Below are 21,117 nucleotides of genomic sequence, written 5' to 3'. Positions count from 1 at the left end.
GCATATTCACCCAGTGCTTTTTCAGCTGTACTGGCTCCCGGTGGAGTACAGGGTCAGATTTAAGGTGCTGGTTTTGACCTTTAAAGCCCTTCGCGGCCTAGGACCCTCGTACCTATGGGACCGCCTCTCCCGGTATGCCCCACGGAGGACCTTAAGGTCCATAAATAGCAACACCCTAGAGGTCCCTGGCCCTAAGGAAGTCAGATTAGCCTCAACCAGAGGCAGGGCCTGGTGGAACGCTCTGTCTCATGAGACCAGGGCCCTGCGGGATCTGATTTCTTTCCGCAGGGCCTGTAAGGCAGAGTTGTTCCGCCTGGCCTTTGGCTTGGAGTCAATTTGATTCCCTCCCCCTCTTTCTTTTTTCCTTTCTCCTCCTGTGAAAAGGCTGCATCTTAATGTTTTAATGTTGTATTTTAATCTTGGTTTTTAAATTGTATTTTAATCAACTTGTTTTTATTATTGATTGTTAGCAGCCTTGAGCCTGGTCTTGGTTGGGGAGGGTACAAATTATTATTATTATTATTATTATTATTATTATTATTATTATTAGTTGCCTTCCAAGGCTCAGATTAACTCCACTAGCTCCAACTTCTGCCAATATCTCTGGGAAGAGTAAAGTGACCCAAGGGGGGCACCAAATGTGCCTTTAGGCAGATAAAGGTTGCCAATCAACCTTAAAAGGAAATCAAATTCACAGAGGATAAAGTTACAAATTGCTTTGAGTTGTGATGGCCATATGCCACAACATGCCAATGAATACTAGCCACTGGAGAACACAAGTGGAAGAGGGCTGCTGGTGGGCTTCCTTCCCATAAGCTACTTTAGGAAACAGGATGCCGAATGAGCATTGGCTTTGAGCTCTTCCTATGTTCATAGGGCGGCATACAGGATTCCCCGCTATTTTATCCTCACAAATCTGTGAGACAAGTTAGGCTGAAAGAGAGCATCAGCCCATCCAACATCATCCCATGAGCCTCTTGGTTGAGTGTGGCTTTGAGCCCAGGTCTCCTTGGCTAGTCTGACTCTCTTAGCACGACTCCACAGGTGCACATACAGGGAGCAGCCTGCCCAGCTTGAGGTATATGCTGGACTCTTGAGCACCCTGTGCAAAACCCCAACTCTGTCCACTTTCCTTGCTGCTGAAGGCTCTAAGCCAGGAAACAGGGAAGCTGTTGCCCTCTGGGTGTCATTGGACCACGAATCTCATAAGCCTTAGGCATTGTGGCCAAAGGGCAGAGATGGTGGGAGGGCCAGTTGTTCCCTATCTCTACTAGAAATGGCTGACCTGTGCAGTTCTCCAATGTACAGTTCTCCTATTCACGTCCATGGGGATTGCACAAAGTAGCTTTCAGGTGGATTGCGTATTTAGGAAGCTTCCTCCCCAACGGTGCATAACACAGGAAACATAAATGGAGAAGTCTTCTTCAAAGAAGACCTAGACCAGCTCTACCACACACTGTACATATGAACAATCCCCATCTTTATGGTTCTCTTTTGCACCTGCACAAATAACTTTCACTATAAATATGATGGAATGGAGAAGTGAAAAGCTGCAAAAGCAGGCTGCCCTTGGTATGGAGGGCCCCAGAGGCCAAAAAGGAACTGTGTATAAAGTCTCAGCTCACTCAACCCTTTCTGCTTGAAAGGTTGTCAGCAAAGCATCCTGTTTGGCAGGGCAAGACCAGAGTTAACTGTTAAGGGCTAAATTTACTGTAGAGAAAATAAACTTAAAAACAAACACAGTCCTCCCAACTGGGAACCAATTCTGAAATTGCATAATGTGTGCTGATCACTTGAGGACCAGTATACACTGATGTAGGGACACGGGTGGTGCTGTGGGTTAAACCACAGAACCTAGGACTTGCCGATCAGAAGGTCGGTGGTTCGAATCCCCGTGACAGGGTGAGCTCCCGTTGCTCGGTCCCTGCTCCTGCCAACCTAGCAGTTCGAAAGCACGTCAAAGTGCAAGTAGATAAATAGGTACCGCTCCGGCGGGAAGGTAAATGGCGTTTCTGTGCGCTGCTCTGGTTCGCCAGAAGCGGCTTAGTCATGCTGGCCACATGACCCGGAAGCTGTACACCAGCTCCCTCGGCCAATAAAGCGAGATGAGCGCCGCAACCCAGAGTCGGTCACAACTGGACCTAATGGTCAGGGGTCCCTTTACCTTTACACACTGATGTATATTTATCACTATAGAAATATTCTGGTTAGATAGTAGGCATGGATGGAATTGCCAATTTTGGCTTCTCTCAAGTTTCTCATTTCCACATTGGTTTGTGGTATTTTTTAACCAGTCATGAAAATTCATCAGCGTTTTAGTGCAAATTTATTCTAATATACACATTTATGTATGGAATTTCATTGAGTCAGTCTATCTATCTATCTATATCTATCTATCTATCTATCTATCTATCTATCTATCATCTATCTATCTATCACCTATCTATCTATCTATCTATCTATCTATCTATCTATCTATCATCTATCTATCGTATATATTCGTAACACAGACTTTCCAAATATGTATGTTATTTGTTGTATGTTATTTCCCCCAATACATGTATCTTTACGCAGAGGCAGTTTTAGGGGAGCGTGACCAGTACAGTACTGGGTGCTACATTGCAGGGACAACACAACAATGCTCTAGAACAGAGTGCAAGAGGTAGGGGGGGGGCACTAAATTTTAGCACTGAACAGGGTACTGCTGAAATTTGAGAGCCTAATGTCCGCCACTGCTTTATGCACACTTTACTGTATTATATGCATTTTCCTACATGCTACTTGGCTGGAGAACTGCAATGCAAAATTTGAGGAAGTGTAAATTTTGAAGAATGCCTGTGTTTCAGTTCTCATACTGTTTTAGAAAAATGTAAATTTGCTAGGTTTACTTTTAAACATTAACTGAATCGCATTTCTCCCCCATCTCTACACAGAGGAGTCTTCTGAGGACTATGACTCGTCAAATGCAGCCCAGAGATATTCTGGGGGGTGTTCTGGGGTGCAGCTAGACCCTGGTGTGATGGACAGACCATTGGGTCATCCTCCTGGAGGCTCTTCGCCAATCACAGCAGGGAGGAGAAACAGGCCAGAGGGTAAAGAGAGAAGCTGGCATTCTAACTGGCAGGGCCTGGTCCAGGGAAGTAGCTAAGGGTGTGTGGGGCAGAATTAACTGCTTTAATTTCCTCATGTGGAGCGAAGAGGGCTAGAGATGTTTTACAGGCAGAGTAAAAGCAGATAGCCATTCTAGGAAGAAATAGACTTAATAGAAGCAGTTCTGTTGTGGAGGTAAGAGTTCTTGTTTAAACCTGAAATAGTATTTCTGACAGAAAATAAGTATTATGCCTTTAACAGCAAAGCCGTCAAGGTTTATCCTTCATGCTGTGTTTATTAAAAGATCAATTCCATTGTGCCGCAACTTCAAGGATAAAGTTGTCACAGAAGCCTCTATAGCTGCAGATTTACATTATATGCTACCACATAAAGTTAAAACATGAATTATCGGTTGTTATAGACAGGGAGAGACCAAGGCTAAAAAACCCTAGACTTGGTCGTGTTTCCCCTTTCCCATTTGCTACATCTGTCGGTGCCTGAACAGCAGTCGGCCACATGTCAGCCAGGCTCTTTGGGCTGCTGGTACCGTATTTTTCGCTCCATAAGACGCACCTTTTCCCTCCTAAAAAGTAAGGGAAAATGTGTGTGCGTCTTATGGTGCGAATGCAGGGGGGAGGCAGGCAGGAAAAGCCCCCAAGAGCCGCACACAAGCTCCGCACGGCTCTTGTGGGCTTTTCCCCAGGAGGGAGAAGGGACTGATGCGGCCAGTCAGTCCCTTCTCCCTCCTCATAGAAAAGCCCGCAGGAGCCACGCACCCTTTAAAGAGCGCGCCCCAAGGAGAAAAGCCCCCAGGAGCTGCACATTCCTTAAAGGGTGCTGCTTTAGCCGCGTGCAGCCTCTCCGGCCGGGAGAGGCTGCACGCGGCTAAAGCAGCCAGGACAGCGAGCAGAACCATCCCGCTGGTTGTCTTGGCTTCTGCCATAGCTGCGCACAGCTTCTCCCGGCCGGAGAGGCTGTGCGCAGCTAAAGCAGCCAGGGGGATGGTTCCGCTCGCTGTCTTGGCTTCTGCCATAGCCACGCACAGCCTCTCCCGGAAGCCAGAGGAAGCCAGGACAGTGAGCGGGATCCTGCTGGCTTTGCTCTTTGGGGCTGGGGGGGAAACCCGGGCTTCCCCCAGCAGCCCCGAGAAGCTCTGGGAGAAGCGGACAGGTTGCGTGCAGCCTGTCCGCTGCTCTTTGGGGCTGGGGAAATAATATTTTTTCTTGATTTCCCCCTCTAAAAACTAGGTGCGCCTTATGGTAAGGTGCATCTTATGGAGTGAAAAATTCTTAAGTCTCCCTGAAGAGGAAGTCAAAGAAAGCTGAGGAGATTCCAGAGCTCCTGGCCATCTTCCCCCATCCCAGCTTTATGCCAGCATTCTCCAACCTGGTGCCCTGCAGATGGTTTTGGACTGCAACTCCCATCAGGCCCAGTCATCTGACCTGGAAGAAGGCAAAGGAGTCTTAAAGGGTCCCTGATGCCAGACTTCGTAAAGGATTTTCTCTCCAAGAAACCCCTAGGATGCTTCCCCAAAACTGCCCTACCTGCCAAGTCTCCACTGGTCAGTAAGGAGGGTATTTTACCTGGACATAGAAGGTCCTGTAGCTCGTTGTGATTTCAAAGAGATTGTCCCGCATTAGAAGATCACTAGAAAACACAGAAGGAAAAGCCGACCTGTTGACACCACACTTTTCTTCTTTACGTGAGTTATTTTACAAAAGTGTTGCAGTATTCCTTTGGCAAGACATTAAATGGCTAATGCACCATGTCATGAGACAAAGGTTCTTAAGAGCAGGAGCAGTAAGGCAAGGACTACAAGGCCTACACAATCATTCATTGCTAACTGTTAACAGCAAACTGCTGAATCATTATGACTCATCTACAGGATGACTCATTCTCTCTATAGATTTGCATCCTGTTTGCAGGCAGGCCCAGTGTAGTGCCTGTGCCTGTGTGTCTTGTTGCAGACAGAGTGGCTCCAGGACTCCGGTTAATCAGTGACTATGACTGTGTCTCTGTGAAGAGTCAGATAGCTGCTATGAGCACTCTGTGTATGCTCTTTATCTATGCTGTTTCTGAACAAGTTTATTTTCTTAAGTAAAAGTTTTATTCGGTTTATGAAGAAGATTCTGTGTTGATTAATTTACCGCTGCACGACACACCATGTAATAGGAATACACACATGCACACACATGCCAGCAAAAAACAACAGTTCTCCCACACTATTAAGTTATCTTCTGGAACACAAAATAAACCTGCAACCACCAGTGAGAGAACAGCTGCTTTGCCTGCAGAAATTCCAAGTTTCCCTTCCCAGCATGACCTACCCGGACCCTGAGATCATCTTCTGAGCCTCTGCATCATGTGCCTCCTCCAGAAGAGGTCTGGAGGGCGGCAACACAAGAACAGGCCTTTTCTGCAGTGGCTCCCATTTGTGGAATGCTCTTATACATCTTTAGGCACCAGTCAAAAACGACATTTAAATGTATTGGGGGGTTATTGGTTTGTTTTTTGTTCTTATTTTTATAATGTATCTTATGTTTTTATATTGTAATTTTATTTTGTGAACTGTATACAAATTTGAAGAAGAAGAAGATGGAATGAGAGAGACTTGGTTTAGGTCCATGGTCTGTGAGAGAGGGTTTAAACTTCTATTCCCCTCTGAATCAAATCACTCCCCCCACTTTAAGCCTTAACTATTCCATGATGAGGCACCTGACTAGACAAGCTGAAGTTCCATTTGTGTCGGGCAAGAGAGGAACTGCAAAGGGATGACAGAGCTCTTCCTACCAATCTTAGCAGCGATCCTTTCTTTTTAAAGTCCCATATTTACAGGGTATATACCGCTTTTCATCCCTGTGCAATTGCCAAGTAATTGGGGCTGCCGCTATCTCTATCTCTCCAGTAAGGTGCTGGGGCCCTCAAAACCTTGGGTCTCACTGGTCCTCACAGACAGAACCTGCAGAAGTTGGCTCCAAGTGCCAATGCCAAATATAAAACCCAGCTGGAAACAAAAGCCATACCCGGATTTCACTAGACATTCATGAGTCTTTAGCACATCCTTCAGGAGGATTGATCGCAACGGCTCTTTGTCCTGAGGAGACAAGCAAAACAGATGCCAGGTAGTTGAACTGTCAGCAATGAGAGCAGAAAATCTAGGCAAGAGCAGTTAATGGAGCCATTGAGTTGGCAGATGAGCTTCTGGGGAGTTGGTGGCAAGAGTAACAAGGTTACAACTTTTGAGCATTTTAGTAGGAAAAAAGTTAAGTTATGGGGCTTGTGTATACATGATAGAACTGTACAAAGCTGTACAAAGAGGCAACAGAAGCTTTTCTAGACCTTGGGCTAGAAGCCAAGTATTGGAAGATTCAGGATAGACAAAAGGAAAAACTCCTTTGCACAGCGCTGAGCTGAACGAAGGAATTCACTACCACAAGATGCAGTGATAGTTGCCCAACTGGATGTCTTGAAAAGGAGGTTCGAAACATTTACCGAGTGTAAGGCTTCTCCATGGTGGCTAGTCATGACGTGGTTGCATGCAACCCCCAGGAATAGTTACTGGGAGCACAGTTTGTAAAGCATGGCTGTGCTTATGTCCTGCCTGCTTGCATCTGGCTGCCCATAGTGAGAAAAGGATCTTAACTGGATGTACCTTTAGCCTGAAACAGCAGCATTCCTCTTTGGTGCTTATGACCATAAAGCAACTTCCCTTTTAGTCACCTTAATCTTCAATTGTCCAAACCTGACTCCCTCACAGCAGTCACACAGCATGGGTGGAGAATGAGATCCAGTTTGCCGACCAGACCCTTCTCTCTCTCACCCACCCTCCTTGGGCTCTTTGGCAGGTGGCCCAGCCGCTGAGGTCACAGTGTCATCAGGGGAACTGCTCTGGCCCGTGCCATTTCTAAACAAACTGTGTGCAGAGCTTTGCAGGCACCTCTGGTCAGATGACGGGCAGCACAAACCCACTTTCAGCCCAGTTGCAGCTTTACTACACCTGCACCTGATGCCACCATGCACAGGAGTTGTGGCCGGCAGTTTCCCACCACAGACATAGCAGATTCACATCAGCCTCCCTTTTTTGCTTAATGGAAAACAGGCATTTGTCCTGAAGGAACTGGGGCCCCTTGCACCAGTCACGAGAGCAGCCAAGAGCAAATGGCAATTCTCAAAAGGCACAGCAGCCTGGCTTCCCTCAGGGGTCACCACTCTGGCTCCTGCAGCAGCCGGAACACAATGCCTGCAAAGCTTTTCAATGATGCACTCTGACTCTAAGCTTTTTAAAAAAATTAAACTTAAAAATCAAGTCTCTATCCCAGGGGTTGTCAACCTGGTCCCTACCGCCCACTAGTGGGCATTTCAGGATTCTAGGTGGGTGGTAGGGGGTTCTATGGCACAAGCTGAATCCTTCTTCCATCGAGCACTGGTGGGCAGTAAGGAAATTTTACCATCAAGAAAGATGCATTAGTGGGTGGTAGGTATAAAAAGGTTGACTACCCTGCTCTAGCCCTTCTAGAAAGAAAGTTACAGAGCAAAATGTGCAGTTACGTTTTAAGCAATTTCTGAAAAATGAAGGCGAATGTGGAGTAGCCAACCAGTACATTCTTCTTAGTAGGAACGTTCCCTGTTGCTGTCTTTAGGAGGAAGGGCAGGATGCCAAGGGTGGCTGTTTCTCTAGTTTTGCGCTGTGCCATGTTCCTTGTGGCAGCCCATTTGTGTGGTGCACCTGCCCCATCACAGCCATTTTGTGACTGGCACCCGAAGCACTCTCTCAAAATGCAAAATGTGCCCACTGGTCCAAAAAGGTTGGTGCCCTCGGCTTACCTGCTCACACTTGAAGTAACTGATGGAAAAGTCATCCAGGGTGAAATACCGCCGTTTCCAGCTCTTCCTCTAAAAGACAGAAACAACCCCTTTTGGATGCTGATATATTCTATCAAAGTCTTCCACAGCTGTCCCAAACACTCCACATCACAAGAGCCTGTGATCTTGCTCTCTGCACCATACAGACTTAACCTGTGTGATTTGCTGCCACCAGGTTAGATAGCTTTTCAAAACAACGTACAAGAATGGATAGTTTCGGGATGGGATTCCTCACCCACAGGCATAATAACAAAGTAGAGCCCTTGTGTACAGAGGCTCTGAATGGTCAGTGTTGGGGACAAGCAGAGGACAGCATGGGAGCCAGACCCTTGGCCTGACCCCTATCGGGACTGGGGGAATCCCTGCAGATGTTGTTGGACTACAACTCTGAGCATTCCTGATGGTTGGCTGTCCTGGCTGGGGCTGATGGGAATTGGAGGCCAGCGTATCCACTCAAAAGGGTCTCTCACAGGTCCGGCCCTACCATTAGACAGGATGTGGCAGCTGTCCCAGGTGGAATGTTTTTGTCTTGAAATGACAGAAAACTGGTAGCTATTTTAAATTTACTATTGATGTATTTTTACTGCCAGATGAGGAGGGGAGGTGCTTATGAAATGTGCTGTCTCAGGTGCCAAGATAACTTAGGTACCATGACTATAACTTGAGGGGGTGGGGTGGGGGCTACAGATAGGTGAATTTCTCAGTTTCACTTTCTCTCAGTCTTCAGTTCAGTTCTCAACATTACCGCATGAGTTTGTAAAATGCATTTTTAAAAGTTCTCATAAAGATTTATCAGCATTTTAGTGCAAATCTCTCCTAATATACACTGTTTTTATTTAACTTTGCCAAATATACACTTTCACATTTCCCCCCACTAACGTATGTGCATTTCTCTGCACACCTTACCTGAGTACAGTGGTGCCTCGCAAGACGAAATTAATTCGTTCCGCAAGTCTCTTCGTCTTGCGAGTTTTTCGTCTTGCGATGCACGGTTTCCCATAGGAATGCATTGAAAATCAATTAATGCGTTCCTAGGGAAACCGCCTTCAGACCAGGTCCGGGGACAGTCTGTCCCCGGGCCTCTTCTGAAGGCTGGGGGGGGCAAGGGCTTTTCTTCCCACCCCCAGCATTTTAAAAAACCCCGGGACAGCGGAGGACTTCTCCGCTGTCCGGGCGATCTTAAAATGCTGGCGGGCGGCATTTTAAAATCGCCCCGGACAGCGGAGGACTTCTCCGCTGTCCGGGGCGATTTAAAAGCCCCTGGGAAGGCAGGCAGGGGGGACAAAGACTTTCGCCCCCCGCCCGCCTTCAGAAGGTGTTCCCGCCCCCCGCCCCGCTTCGGAGCAGCGTTCCGAAGCGGGGCGGCTGGGGCAGGTGTTCCCGCCCCCCCCGCCCCGCTTCGGAACAGCGTTCCGAAGTGGGGCGGCTGGGGCAGGTGTTCCCGCCCCCCCGCCCCGCTTCGGAACAGCGTTCCGAAGTGGGGCGGCTGGGGCAGGTGTTCCCGCCCCCCCGCCCCGCTTCGGAACAGCGTTTTAAAATGCTGGGGGTCGGGAGCGAAGCGTTCGCTGCCGACCCCCAGCATTTTAAAATCTCCCCGGGACAGCAGAGACTTCTCTGCTGTCCCGGGGAGATTTTAAAATGCTGGGGGTCGGCAGCGAACGCTTTGCTCCCGCCCACCAGCATTTTAAGATCGCCCGGGGCAGGCGGGGGGGGAAGGCAGGCGGGGGGGAGCAAAGACTTTTGCCCCCCGCCGGCCTTCAGAAGAGGTCCTCTTCTGAAGGCCGGCTGTGGGCGAAAGTCTTTGCTCCCGACCGCCAGCATTTCCCTATGGGCTTCCGTCTTGCGATGCAAGCCCATAGGGAAATTCGTCTTGCGAAGCGCCTCCAAAACAGAAAACCCTTTCGTCTTGCGGGTTTTCCGTCTTGCGAGGCATTCGTCTTGCGGGGTACCACTGTATATGCATTTTTGTGCACACTGCCTGGCTAGAGAGTGTCATTGCAAAATTCAGAGAATTTCAAAATTTCAAAAGAAACACTGTGTTTTGGTATGCAATATTTCAGATAGTGCAAATTAAGTGGGCTCAGCGTCAGATGTGAACCAAAACGGATTTCTTCCCCATCCCTAGAGACCTGACACTGTTTGCTACTCCATCTCAGGCAGCAAAATGCTGTGGGGCTACCTGGAATTCTCTCCAGGAGTCACCACAACCACCTTCATGTTCAGTTCCCCCCCCCCCCGCCCCGAGCCTCACTGGACGATTTCATCACCCACAACGGAAGCACCAGGTTTTAAAACCCAGCACCACTTCATCACCAAGGCCGGCAAGGGCAGAGACCTACCACATTCCCTTGCTTGACACAGTAGCCGCTCTTGAGGACAGGTGGCCCAGGTGGCGTTTTGGTACTGGGGATGTAACTCTGGGACCGTTTCAGAAGAGGATGCACTGCTGGCTCGCCGCTTTCGGAGCCATCCCCTCCATTCTAGGAGAGAAGGGGAGCAGGGAGAAATCACACACACCAAGAATCAGGCTGCCACTGAGGCTGGACAGGAAAGGAACACTGGTCATCTGTTTTGCCAAAGTCCCATAACTGCCACACAAGACCCCAAGAGTCAAACTATATACAACACTTGTATGCAATTCATCATTAGTAAACTGCAGGCATAGGGGCCTTGGTCAGGATTGGGACCGTGGTTTGTGGGGGCAGGAGGTTAATAGGTGCCTTACTCCTTACCTACTATAAATGAGAGCTCCCTCTTCCCCACAATTCAAATAGCAGCCGATTCCTACTTCAGCATAGGAACTTTGTACCAAGCCAGATGACTGGTCTATTTAATCCGGTACTGTCTACACTGATGGGCAGCAGCTCTCTGGGGTTGCAGACAGGGGTCTATCCCAGTCCTACTTGGGGCAGAGCAGATGGCCTAACTGAGCTCTTTCCTGAAATAGGTGGAAGCAGGAAGCAGGAAGCAAAGGGATAAAGCCTGCTACTCCTAACTCCAGGGTCCCAGTTTGCATCAGTCTGCAAAATCCACTCATGTAATGGCACCACTGCTTATTGAATAAATGGCATCTGGCCCAGTTTGCCCCTTCTTTATGGTCATTTATGTGGATAAAATTAATTGAGAGCCAAGCCAAGGCGGTGCAGAAGGGAGCGCTGGGAGCAGTTTGCAGTCCATCGGACAAAGGCTTCTGACTCCCAGATTATTAACAATACCAACAACTGAAAGATTTTCCTCTTCCAAATTAGGCTGCTGAATCAAACCAAGTTTAGGTGGAAACCAGGAGTTGATTTTTGTGCAGAAGGACTGATACTGAAAAACAAATTGCTGGGTGTGCATGTGCTCAGAGACTCCCTGCTGCTTTCAAGTGAGCACGCCCCACCTGCACCACTATTTTGAACATGGGTCTGGTGGGTGGACCTGTGGAGTTTGTAGATCCTGCAAGCCTGATGTCTGCCACCACTACCCCCAGCGCAGTGGTGAGATTGCTGGCCTTGGGGACAAGGAAGCGGAGTCCCCAATCCATGCACAACCACAATGCTCCCTGGGTGACTCAGGGCCAGGCATTCTCGGTCAGCCTAACTCAGACATGAGAATGGTATGAGACCTTGGACTGAGTGACGTCAATTGGGATTATATCAAGGCCTGTAATTCTGTATCGAGGAGATTTCAAAACTAGCATTAGAGGCCGCTGAGCCAGTCAGATCCGTTCCTTTGTAAGATAGTGTCCTCAGCTGACCAGCTAATTGCCACCATTTACAGGTCCAGAGAGGCTGCCCTGTTGCCTTAGAGACAAATGGGTGCAACCTTCCCCTCCCACCTCACCCAACTGGAAGCAACACCACCTTGTAAGGTAGAAGAGCAATAGCTTGTGCTTTGCGCGTGAGCTTTGGCCAGTGCTGGAAGCTGGCGGCACAGAGGCTCGTCTTGCTCCATGCTGGACCCAAAGCTCATGGTTCGGAGATCTCCCTGGGAACCGAAATGGGAGGCAAGCTCTTTGGCAGTGCTAATGCTGTGAGCCCTTCCATCTTATGGTCAGGTTGTAAACAAAACCATAAATCCTAAGGATACCACAGTCTCCGTTGATCTTCATTCCAAGGAAACCAAACCCTGCAAAAGCACTGGAACCCCTGAAGTCTTTCACTGTTTGGAGACTGGGTGCATGCAACAATAGGATGGGATACAAAGTGATACCCAGCATTTTCCTAGCTTAATAAATTGCCTATGCCTGTGCGCCCTCTCTGGGCATGAAAGGGAATGCAAGTGTGTAACTCCAGCTCCCAGTGGTGGCAGAACAAAGCTCCTGGAATGACTGGGCCTTGTATGAATAATCCAGTCATTTGCCTTTTCCTGGGGACAGGGATGGACACAGCATCCAGTTGTTAAAATAAAACTTTTAAAATTTATTTTTTAAAAAACAACAACACAAAATTTGGATTAAATTTTAAAATGTAACTTAATAATTGCACAAAAAAATCATCTTTAAATGATGTATTCTCTCCCAAAAATCAATTTTTTGAAAAGATCTAATATAAATATTTTTTTTATTGTAACTTTATAACAAGAATTGCAGGAAGACTCAAATTAGAATATGTATTCTCTCTCAAACATTTCTAAACATTACTTTTATCTTAAAACAAACATTTTTATAAGCAGTTTGGGGTTTTGTGTGTGAGGCTATAATTGCATTGCAAAATTTTGAGGAGTGTGAAATCCAGATATGCATTATTGTGTGCATATTAGTCTGGAATTACAGATCAGATTAGTTTGAGTGGAATTTGCAAACAAATAAATTCCTCTAGCATCCCAACCTGGTGAATAAAGCGGTCCTTTCCAAATAAAGCCACTGGTCCTGGAAACCATCAGGGCAAGGTCTGCTTGTAATTTCCCAGAGCCCTGGCCCAATCTTGTTATTGTGTACTGGCTAAAATTGGGATTCTGGGGTCCCTTTCAGGACAACACCACTTAAGGATGCCACAAAGCACAAAACCGACCTGAGAAAACAGCTTCCTTGCCACATGGAGGGAGGGAAAGGAAGGGAAGGGAAGAGAAAGAGAGAAGTGGTGTGTGACATGGGAAATGAATTTTTTCACCCACAATTAACAGAAATGCAGAAAAATAAGCCAGTGACAAAACACTAGGCTTTCACAAGCTCCCCTTGGCTAAAGAGAGAGTGAATAAAGCAAACTGTTCTTCTGATGCAGCTTTGACTTCTACAGAATGGGAGCCAAAGGCTTCGCTCTTCAAAGAAGAAAGTGGGCTTTTGCTGGCTGCATAAATTTCATGGGTGAGTGCCTGCTTATTGCTTCTGAATAAATGCAGTCCCCAAAGGAAAAATGGGGCAGACACTGGGCGCCATTGTGTGGCACATTTTAGGTAGCCAACGTGCTCCACTGGGGCACCAGGCTCCCCTGGCCTGAAGGGCCCACAACAAAGCACCCCTCCCCAGTGTCTGTGCCATGTTGGGGAAGAGCTAGGAGTGGGATTGTGGAGTGGGATTCTCCACAATCCCACTCAAGCTGGCCAGACCTTGACAGCAGCGCAGAGCATTGGACATGGGGAGGAGGAAACATCTGTTTACAACAATACAAAGCAACAGCAGCAGTTAATAAAACAGTTTCCATCCTAAAACTAAAAGCCTGGGGAAATAAAAGGTCTCTCTGTCACCGGAAGGACAGCAAAGCAGGCAACAGGCATGCTTTTTTGAAGAGCATGTGGTAGGAATTATTTTTGAATGCTCCCTTGTGTAAAACATTCCCCACAAGTGGAAATCTAGCAGTGGGCTGGAAGCTCTCTCATGGATGTGGTGGTTTTATTGTTGTTATTATTTTCTTGGAAGGGATTACCTTAGGGTGACAGTGGCCATGCCGCATGGGCCTGTTTCCTTGCCTGTTTCCTACTTCTTCCCACAGCTCAGAGAGGGAAGAAGTAGAATTGCACTATGTTTGAAAAGCTAGATGTTCAACTCATTTGGCTCTGCTGAGAAGCCAGCTCCATCAGGCTTTTCCTCTGTCCTTCTCAGCTGCCGCCTTGCTGCAGCCATTCCACCAGGCTGCAGAAGAGGAAGAGCTTGAAAGCTGGGCTCCTGTCAGCTCAGCTAAGAAGCCTGTTCTATCGAGGCTTCTTCCATCAAAGGTCACCTGGCAGCACCTATTCCATCAGGCTTCAGCATGGGCATGAGAAGAAGCAACTCAGCGACATTTGGCTCCTCCACTTCATTCCATCGGGACATGACAAAGAACTAGGGCCTGAGTTTGATTTCCACCTCACAGTCTCACAGTTCCTCTTCCTTTTTGTGTCCTGTCTTTTAGATTGTGGGCCTGAGGGCAGGGACTGTCTTATATACTCATCTTTTAAAAGTGACCTGGGACTGAAGAGAGGGGTAAAAACACTTTAAATAAACTAAGAAATGCTTTAAAAAATGGCATCTCCCTGCAGTCTAAAGTGGCACTGTCTTCAATAGGAGTATAGTATCTAGATCAAGGGAAGTAATAGTGCCACTGTATTCTGCTCTGGTCAGACCTCACCTGGAGTATTGTGTCCAGTTCTGGGCACCACAGTTCAAGAAGGAAACTGACAAACTGGAACGTGTCCAGAGGAGGGCAACCAAAATGGTCAAAGGCCTGGAAACGATGCCTTATGAGGAACGGCTAAGGGAGCTGGGCATGTTTAGCCTGGAGAAGAGGAGGTTAAGGGGTGATATGATAGCCATGTTCAAATATATAAAAGGATGTCACATAGAGGAGGGAGAAAGGTTGTTTTCTGCTGCTCCAGAGAAGCGGACACGGAGCAATGGATCCAAACTACAAGAAAGAAGATTCCATCTAAACATTAGGAAGAACTTCCTGACAGTAAGAGCTGTTCGACAGTGGGATTTGCTGCCAAGGAGTGTGGTGGAGTCTCCTTCTTTGGAGGTCTTTAAGCAGAGGCTTGACAACCATATGTCAGGAGTGCTCTGATGGTGTTTCCTGCTTGGCAGGGGGTTGGACTCGATGGCCCTTGTGGTCTCTTCCAACTCTATGATTCTATGATTCTCTACCATCTCATTCTACTTTTGTGCAAAGCAGTCCCAGGTCAGCAATTAAACTGGCTCTGCTAATTGGACACAGAAACTATGGATACCTGCTGTTTGTTCTCAGCAGAATGGAGCAGAGCATCTAGAGGTTGAGTGAGTGTGTGATATGCACAGCCAAGCCATTTAATTAAACATGTGGGGCCAAGCCTTAATTAAGGGAGACATGCAACTGGCAACAGCTGTAATGAAAAGCTGGAAAGACTTCCTCTTGTAGTTCAAGTACTCTGTACCTATTGGGTTGGTTGGCACTGTTTCTTTCATGCCCTATCCTGCCCTGTCCTGAGGGATCAGGGTGGATAGCAGCCCGAGAACCACAGGCCAGCAAAGCCAGTAATTAGGATACTGGGATATAGAACCAGAAGTCAATCTACATGTTCAGCAAAAGTACACAGGATAGTCCTTCCTGGCACTGAACCACTTGTTTGAATGCTAAGATGGCCAGGTAGAAGATAGACACAGAGAGAAAGGACACAGAATCTGCATCTTCAACAACTGCATAGATGATCCCTACAGTGTGTGTAATTTTGTATTGCGCTTTAATTGTACTATAATAATAATTTAATAATTTATTATTTATACCCCACCCATCTGGCTGGGTTACTGCATTTGCTATTGCAAGGGTCGGCAATCTTTTGGGACCTATGGGAACGTTTGCAAACTGTTGTGTGCACCACAGGTGTGCTGCAACTCTTGGCTACTGTAAAGACGGCTTCTGTTGGCTAAAGAAGGCTTCTTTTGAGCCTAATTTCAGCTGGGGGATGTGACTCTCTGGCGCCAGGGAAGGTCTCTGCAAGATGCACATGCCTGTGCCTCCAGGAGTGGCCCCCAGGTAACCCCGGTTTCACTGTATCAATACACAGTTCATGACTAGGAGCCCACTGAGCCAAAAAGCAGCATATAAGTAAACCACAATAGGAGAAGAATAGAACAGCGTATTTGAGGAGATGTGTAGCTTGTCATGCAAACTACACCTGCTAAAATTCCATCTTCTCCACAACTAGTAAAGGTGAAGGCATTCTGCACCTGCCCAGTAGGCATGGGGGGGGGGGATGGAAAACTAGGGGGAACAGGAAGGAAAAGTGCTTTCTAGAGGAAGACATGGCTGCTGGCTTCCTGGAGAGAAGCACTCTGCATGGCAACATTATTTGGCAGGTACCACTGTGTTCTTTTTGCTTCCTAGCCACATTTCAAGTCATGGCTCAAAGGAAAACGCTCCTGCTCCTCCAGTCTCTTCCCTAACCTTCTGAATCCTGAATCACAGGATGAGCAGCTTCCTCTTAAAAAAAGGCACACACTGCTAAAAAGAGGAGGGTGGCACACTTTTCTCTGGCAAGTTAATGAGGCATGACAGGCCATTTGGCAAGGAGGCAAAGCAGCTGCTACGCCCCAGATTTTGTGATGCCCAAGGGTTGGGCAGGGTGGTATTATTGCTGGGATGTCTCATTTTCATCTTAGTTTTGCTTATGCCTAAGTACCAGCAGGCGGTGGGGAAGCTGCAGCCCTGCAGATGCTGCGAGACTCCAGCTCCCATCAGTCGCATCCGCCAGCACCATCCATCACCTGGAACTTGCCAGAAACACCTGGCTGACCACTTTGGGAAATAAGATGATGCACTGGGAGGCTCTTTGCACTTATTTTACTGGGCTTTGTTTAGGTCCTCATGGCAGCCGTAGCTAACCTTTGGCCCTCCAGTTGTTGCTGAACTCCAAGTCCCATCATCCCTGACTGCTGGCTGATGGGAGTTGGGAGGGGCAACATCTGAAGGACCACAGCTTCCCCACTCTTGAGTCAGATCAGGACTCACTGCCATGCTGTTCACTTTATCACCCTTCACTGCTACTACAAGAGATTGTTGTGCTTTTTTGGCATGCATCCCAGCTAACCGGGTCATTGCCTGAATTTTTGCATTGCATTGCCCTCACTGCTTACATTTGCACCCAAAGCAATGTGCACATTGTTGCATGCAAGCCCCAATCTCTGAGTGGTGAGAGACTCCAGGGGTGCTTCCCCAGGGTTCAGTTTCTTTAGAATGCAAGTCAGCACAGACTGTGGTGTCTTTTAGGACGTATTGTTTTGTGTACACATGCACGCAATGCAAGCACAGGATGGAAGGGATTGCAGCATCACCACTCCAACAGATCTTGCTTCCCCATTAGCCCCAAGCCCAGCACGGAACAAGACATGTCTCTGTGTCTCCAGCTTCCAGCACTGGCCCCCGCCCCATGCACAGTGCCCCCTTTACCTATTGCTCTCCATCCTGGGTGAGGCAACCATTTGTCTCTAGGGCAACCTCTGCAGACTCATAAATCATAATAATTTTATATTATTATTATTAATCACAGTATTAACTGGTTAACTATTAACTAAGGGACCGGTTGGGTCAGTGTCCTCTTATCGATTCTACCCCACATAAACAGGACTACAACTTTGGGATGTAGGGTATCATCCTGACTGACCCCCCCAACTCATAATAGAATTATCTGCACCTGAAGTCAAAGAAGACTCCAGTCCATTGAAGCATATGCCAGAATAAATGTGTTAAAATTTAAAGTGACACAAGACTTACTTTTGCCACAAGACTGACTAATGCAGTGTCAGGGACGTGACTGAATCGAACGCCTGGGAAGAGTCAAACTCTGAAGATGAAAGAATGCAGACAGAGCAGGAGTGGGTTAGCTCGCCCCCCCCCTTCACCAAGAGTTTCCAGACTCAGATAGAGCAGCAGACTCGGAGAGCTCGCAGGCAGAGGGAGGGGAAGAGATAGATGGCATTGAGGAGGTTGCTATGCAACCAGGTGAGAAACAGCGTTCAGAAGGCTCTTCTTTTAAGAGCGGGGTGGGGTGGGGGTGGAATTCCACCCACCTTCTCCCCGAACCAGAAGAGCTGAATGGGTTAAAATGCAACAGAAGTGCAAGAGAGGAAGGACTGGACTCTGGTGCCCTTCGTGCTGTGACAGGGGCGGAGACTCAGAGTGACCAACTTGCATCCAAGTGCGGCAGGCTGGGAGCCACGCTCTGGATGTAATTTATAAATAAACGTACCATAAAACTGCCAGAGACTTGTTAATTCTTATCAGGGCTTGCTTGCCTGCCTGAGATCATTACATGCAACTACCCTTCTGGAAACAAAACCATGGCTCCATGGAATCTTTGATCAGGGTCAAGGGACCAACCCATTATTAGAAGGACTCATGCCTACGTATTATATGTACACCAGGCCTCTTCAAGCCCTGTCTGGGCCCAAGTTTGCTTATTTTCTCCTTCCCTCCTCATACCTTTTTCCTTTTGTGCTATGTATTTAGATTGTAAGGCTGCAGGCACAGGCTGTGTGCTTTTAAACTGGTCTTATGTAAGCCACTCTGGGGGCCTTTTTGGCTGCAGAGTGGGGTAGAAATGCTGTAAAAAAATCCTGTAAACTTCTCCATCTCCATCCCTTCTCCAAAGCAACAGATTTGGCTGACCAGCCATTCCCTTCTCACCTGGTTGACTGAGATTGGCGTCTGCACAACCACCCCACCAATGATCTCAGTCCTGTAGGGACGCTTGACAACTTCTGCAGTTGGAGGGAAACTTTCACCCTTTGGAACCTAAGAGAGAGAAAAGGACAAGTTATGTCTCGTGCCCAAAACCAAACAACTGCCTTCTCAAAATCTGCCAGGCTCTCGCTACAAGAGACAGCATCCTTCTAAATCCCTCCAAATGTACCCTTTTTTGAAGTGCTTTTATCAATTGCTAGAGTGACACCTGAGAATGTATATGAAATCCCATTCAGCAAGGATTTCATAGAATCATAGAGTTGAAAAAGACCATGAGGGTCATCTAGTCCAGCCCCCTGCAATGCTGGAATCTTTTGCTCAATGTGGGACTCAAACCCATGACCCTGAGATTAAGAGTCTCATGCTCTATCCAAGACCAGCAAAGAGTCCAGCTGATTTCTAGAATTCCTGCAGTACTCCACTTTGAAATAGGGAGGCATACTGGAAATAATGGGCTGCATTTATTTGCATGATATACCTGTACTAAAGAAAAAAGTTGGTGCTTTAAGATCAAATTATTTTGCTCAAATATTTTTTGACAGATGGACTAGCTGGATTTGAATGACACAAGAGCCCCCACCCCAGCACAAAATCTGATTTATGGAATCTTGCATATGTGTTGCACATTCTTGATAGTATTTTTAAATTGTACATTTTTAAAGACCCAGAACTCTTTAATGGGATCTATATATCATCTTTCCAGCACTAGCAAAGATGTCTTTGTACTTCAGCCCTGGTCCAACTTTTCATACCACAGCCTTGTCACACAGGCAGTGGGGAGCGAGGTCAAAATTTGATGCTCCCTCCAGTCCCCACACTGGCTGGCTGGGCTTTGGAAAGGTGTTGTGAGGCTCTAACAGGGTCCTAGAGCCCTCCCAACTCTTTCCCAAAGCTGGGAATGCACAAACTAGCATTTGGGAAGGAGGAAGGAGGACTCTCGGACCCTGTCAGAGCCTCATGCCTCCTTCCCAAAGTGCCTTGCTTTCACTTCTGCTTGACCCACACTTTCTAGGCATGGGTCCTAGTGGTTTTCCCCTTCCCTGGCTCCTTTCCTAGTGCTATTTTTCTAGCAAAAGAGGTGCTAGAACTCACCATGAGCACCTCCCTCTTTCTCGTAGAATGGCACCTGACAGGGCCAGAAATGAGTTCCGGTGAGTTCCCCCTGAAAAAAAGCCACAGGAAAACCTACCCTTTTGCTTTAAATTGGGGCAAATGTCAATCTGGAGAAAACCTGATTGACGTTTACTCTGAGTGCTAAAGATTGGGTTTCCCTGGGGGAAAGTGGTGGGAAGTCTGGATGAGCCCCAAGTCTTGTTTAATTGCACCACCTTCAATAGGCTTCACTATGCCTAATTCTAAAATGCATTGAAGTAACCGTTATATAAATTAATAATAAAATTCCCTTGTATTAAATTAGACAGAACTGCCCATGATTTCTACAGCCATTCTTCTTAAATTAGTATCTTACTCTGTTTCCAACATTGTGCTCACACCAAGCTTGCTACAACTTCCATATTTTTAAAAAAACTTCTTTCTCTGAGGGATTAGTACCTTTGATTTGCAAAGCACAATACCCAGTCTTCCTCTGGTGGTTCTACAGTATATGGAGCCACTCATGTATCTATTTTCTGAACTTTCCTCTCAGGTGCCTCTCTCTGCTCCTTCCCAATGCCTGCCTTGCAAAGGTACTCAGGTGTCCTTCCAGACAGGGGGGATGGCGGCGGCAGCAGCAGCAGCAGCAGCAGCAGCCGCAGCACATGGCCCTTCAGGTGCCAAGCAGACACAGATATCTAGCAGCTCTCAGCAGCTCCTTGGCCAGAGTACAAAACGAAATGTGGGTCTATATCAGATGCAGGAGGAGTCTGTGGCTTTCAGCATGCATTTCCCCTGCCTAATAGCAGAAATTCTTATCTACAATCTGGTAGCAAATGCTGGGAGGATTCACTTTCCAACCTTCCATCCAAGAGGTGAAGGTACTTTGTGGGCTGGGCAGGTAAAACTGGCTTTTACTAGGCTAACACCTACGTGACCCAGATCTCCGCCTCAGCTGGTCCGGTACATAACATTCCAGAACTGATCTCAAACAGCCAATACGTGGAAGGTATTTCAGAGGCTGTCTGCATGCAAGTTCCCCATAAGATGGTTAAAAGGGCTCTGCTGGAACAAAGGCAAGCTTCCATCTAATCCCACACACTCTTTTCCCCATGGTGGCCAACCAGACACATCACAGCATGAAGGCAACTGCCTTCTTCTGCTTCTCAGCAAAGCCACTAGTTTAGGCTCATCAATGGCTCATTTCATCAGATTTTGACCTTCCTGGAGCTATATGCTGCTGGGGGTTGGGGCTGGGGCCAGTAGAGGGAAAGGACAGGGCTGAAAGTGGCTGGAGAGCACTGTTGATTTCTGTCAACTTCTTCCCCCGCCCCCTACCTGCCCACTGCCACTTGCACGAAATTAGAGTGAGGGTCTCACGTGGCCCTCAGGCCATAGAGTAATGCAGGGATGGGCAAAGAGCAATTACCTTCACCCTGTACTTGGTGTGGGAAGAAGCTAT

The 21,117-nt window shown here is 47.5% G+C and overlaps 2 protein-coding genes across 2 annotated transcripts in view; one reads left to right on the top strand and one right to left on the bottom strand.

The window, feature by feature from the left end:
- The window catches only part of LOC308464206 (craniofacial development protein 2-like), a gene marked incomplete at its 3' end in the record, with an annotated part of 461,435 nt that overhangs the window by 134,508 nt on the left and 305,810 nt on the right, over nucleotides 1–21,117 (top strand). The window lies entirely within an intron of this gene.
- PLEKHA2 (pleckstrin homology domain containing A2) overlaps nucleotides 1–21,117 on the bottom strand; it is a 92,730-nt gene that overhangs the window by 18,042 nt on the left and 53,571 nt on the right. The window contains exons 6-10 of the mRNA XM_080982539.1: nucleotides 18,507–18,614; nucleotides 10,293–10,433; nucleotides 7,915–7,983; nucleotides 6,114–6,184; nucleotides 4,674–4,737 (exon numbers count right to left, since the gene is read on the bottom strand). Coding sequence (XP_080838665.1) covers nucleotides 4,674–4,737; nucleotides 6,114–6,184; nucleotides 7,915–7,983; nucleotides 10,293–10,433; nucleotides 18,507–18,614 — 453 coding nt within the window. The remainder of the gene's footprint in view (nucleotides 1–4,673; nucleotides 4,738–6,113; nucleotides 6,185–7,914; nucleotides 7,984–10,292; nucleotides 10,434–18,506; nucleotides 18,615–21,117) is intronic.

This window comes from Podarcis pityusensis (genome assembly GCF_964106645.2).
Source record: "Podarcis pityusensis genome assembly, chromosome: 15".
In the NCBI taxonomy this organism is placed as follows: Eukaryota; Metazoa; Chordata; class Lepidosauria; order Squamata; family Lacertidae; genus Podarcis; species Podarcis pityusensis.
Note: the sequence above shows the minus strand (reverse complement) of the source record. Positions and strands in the feature narration are given on the sequence as shown.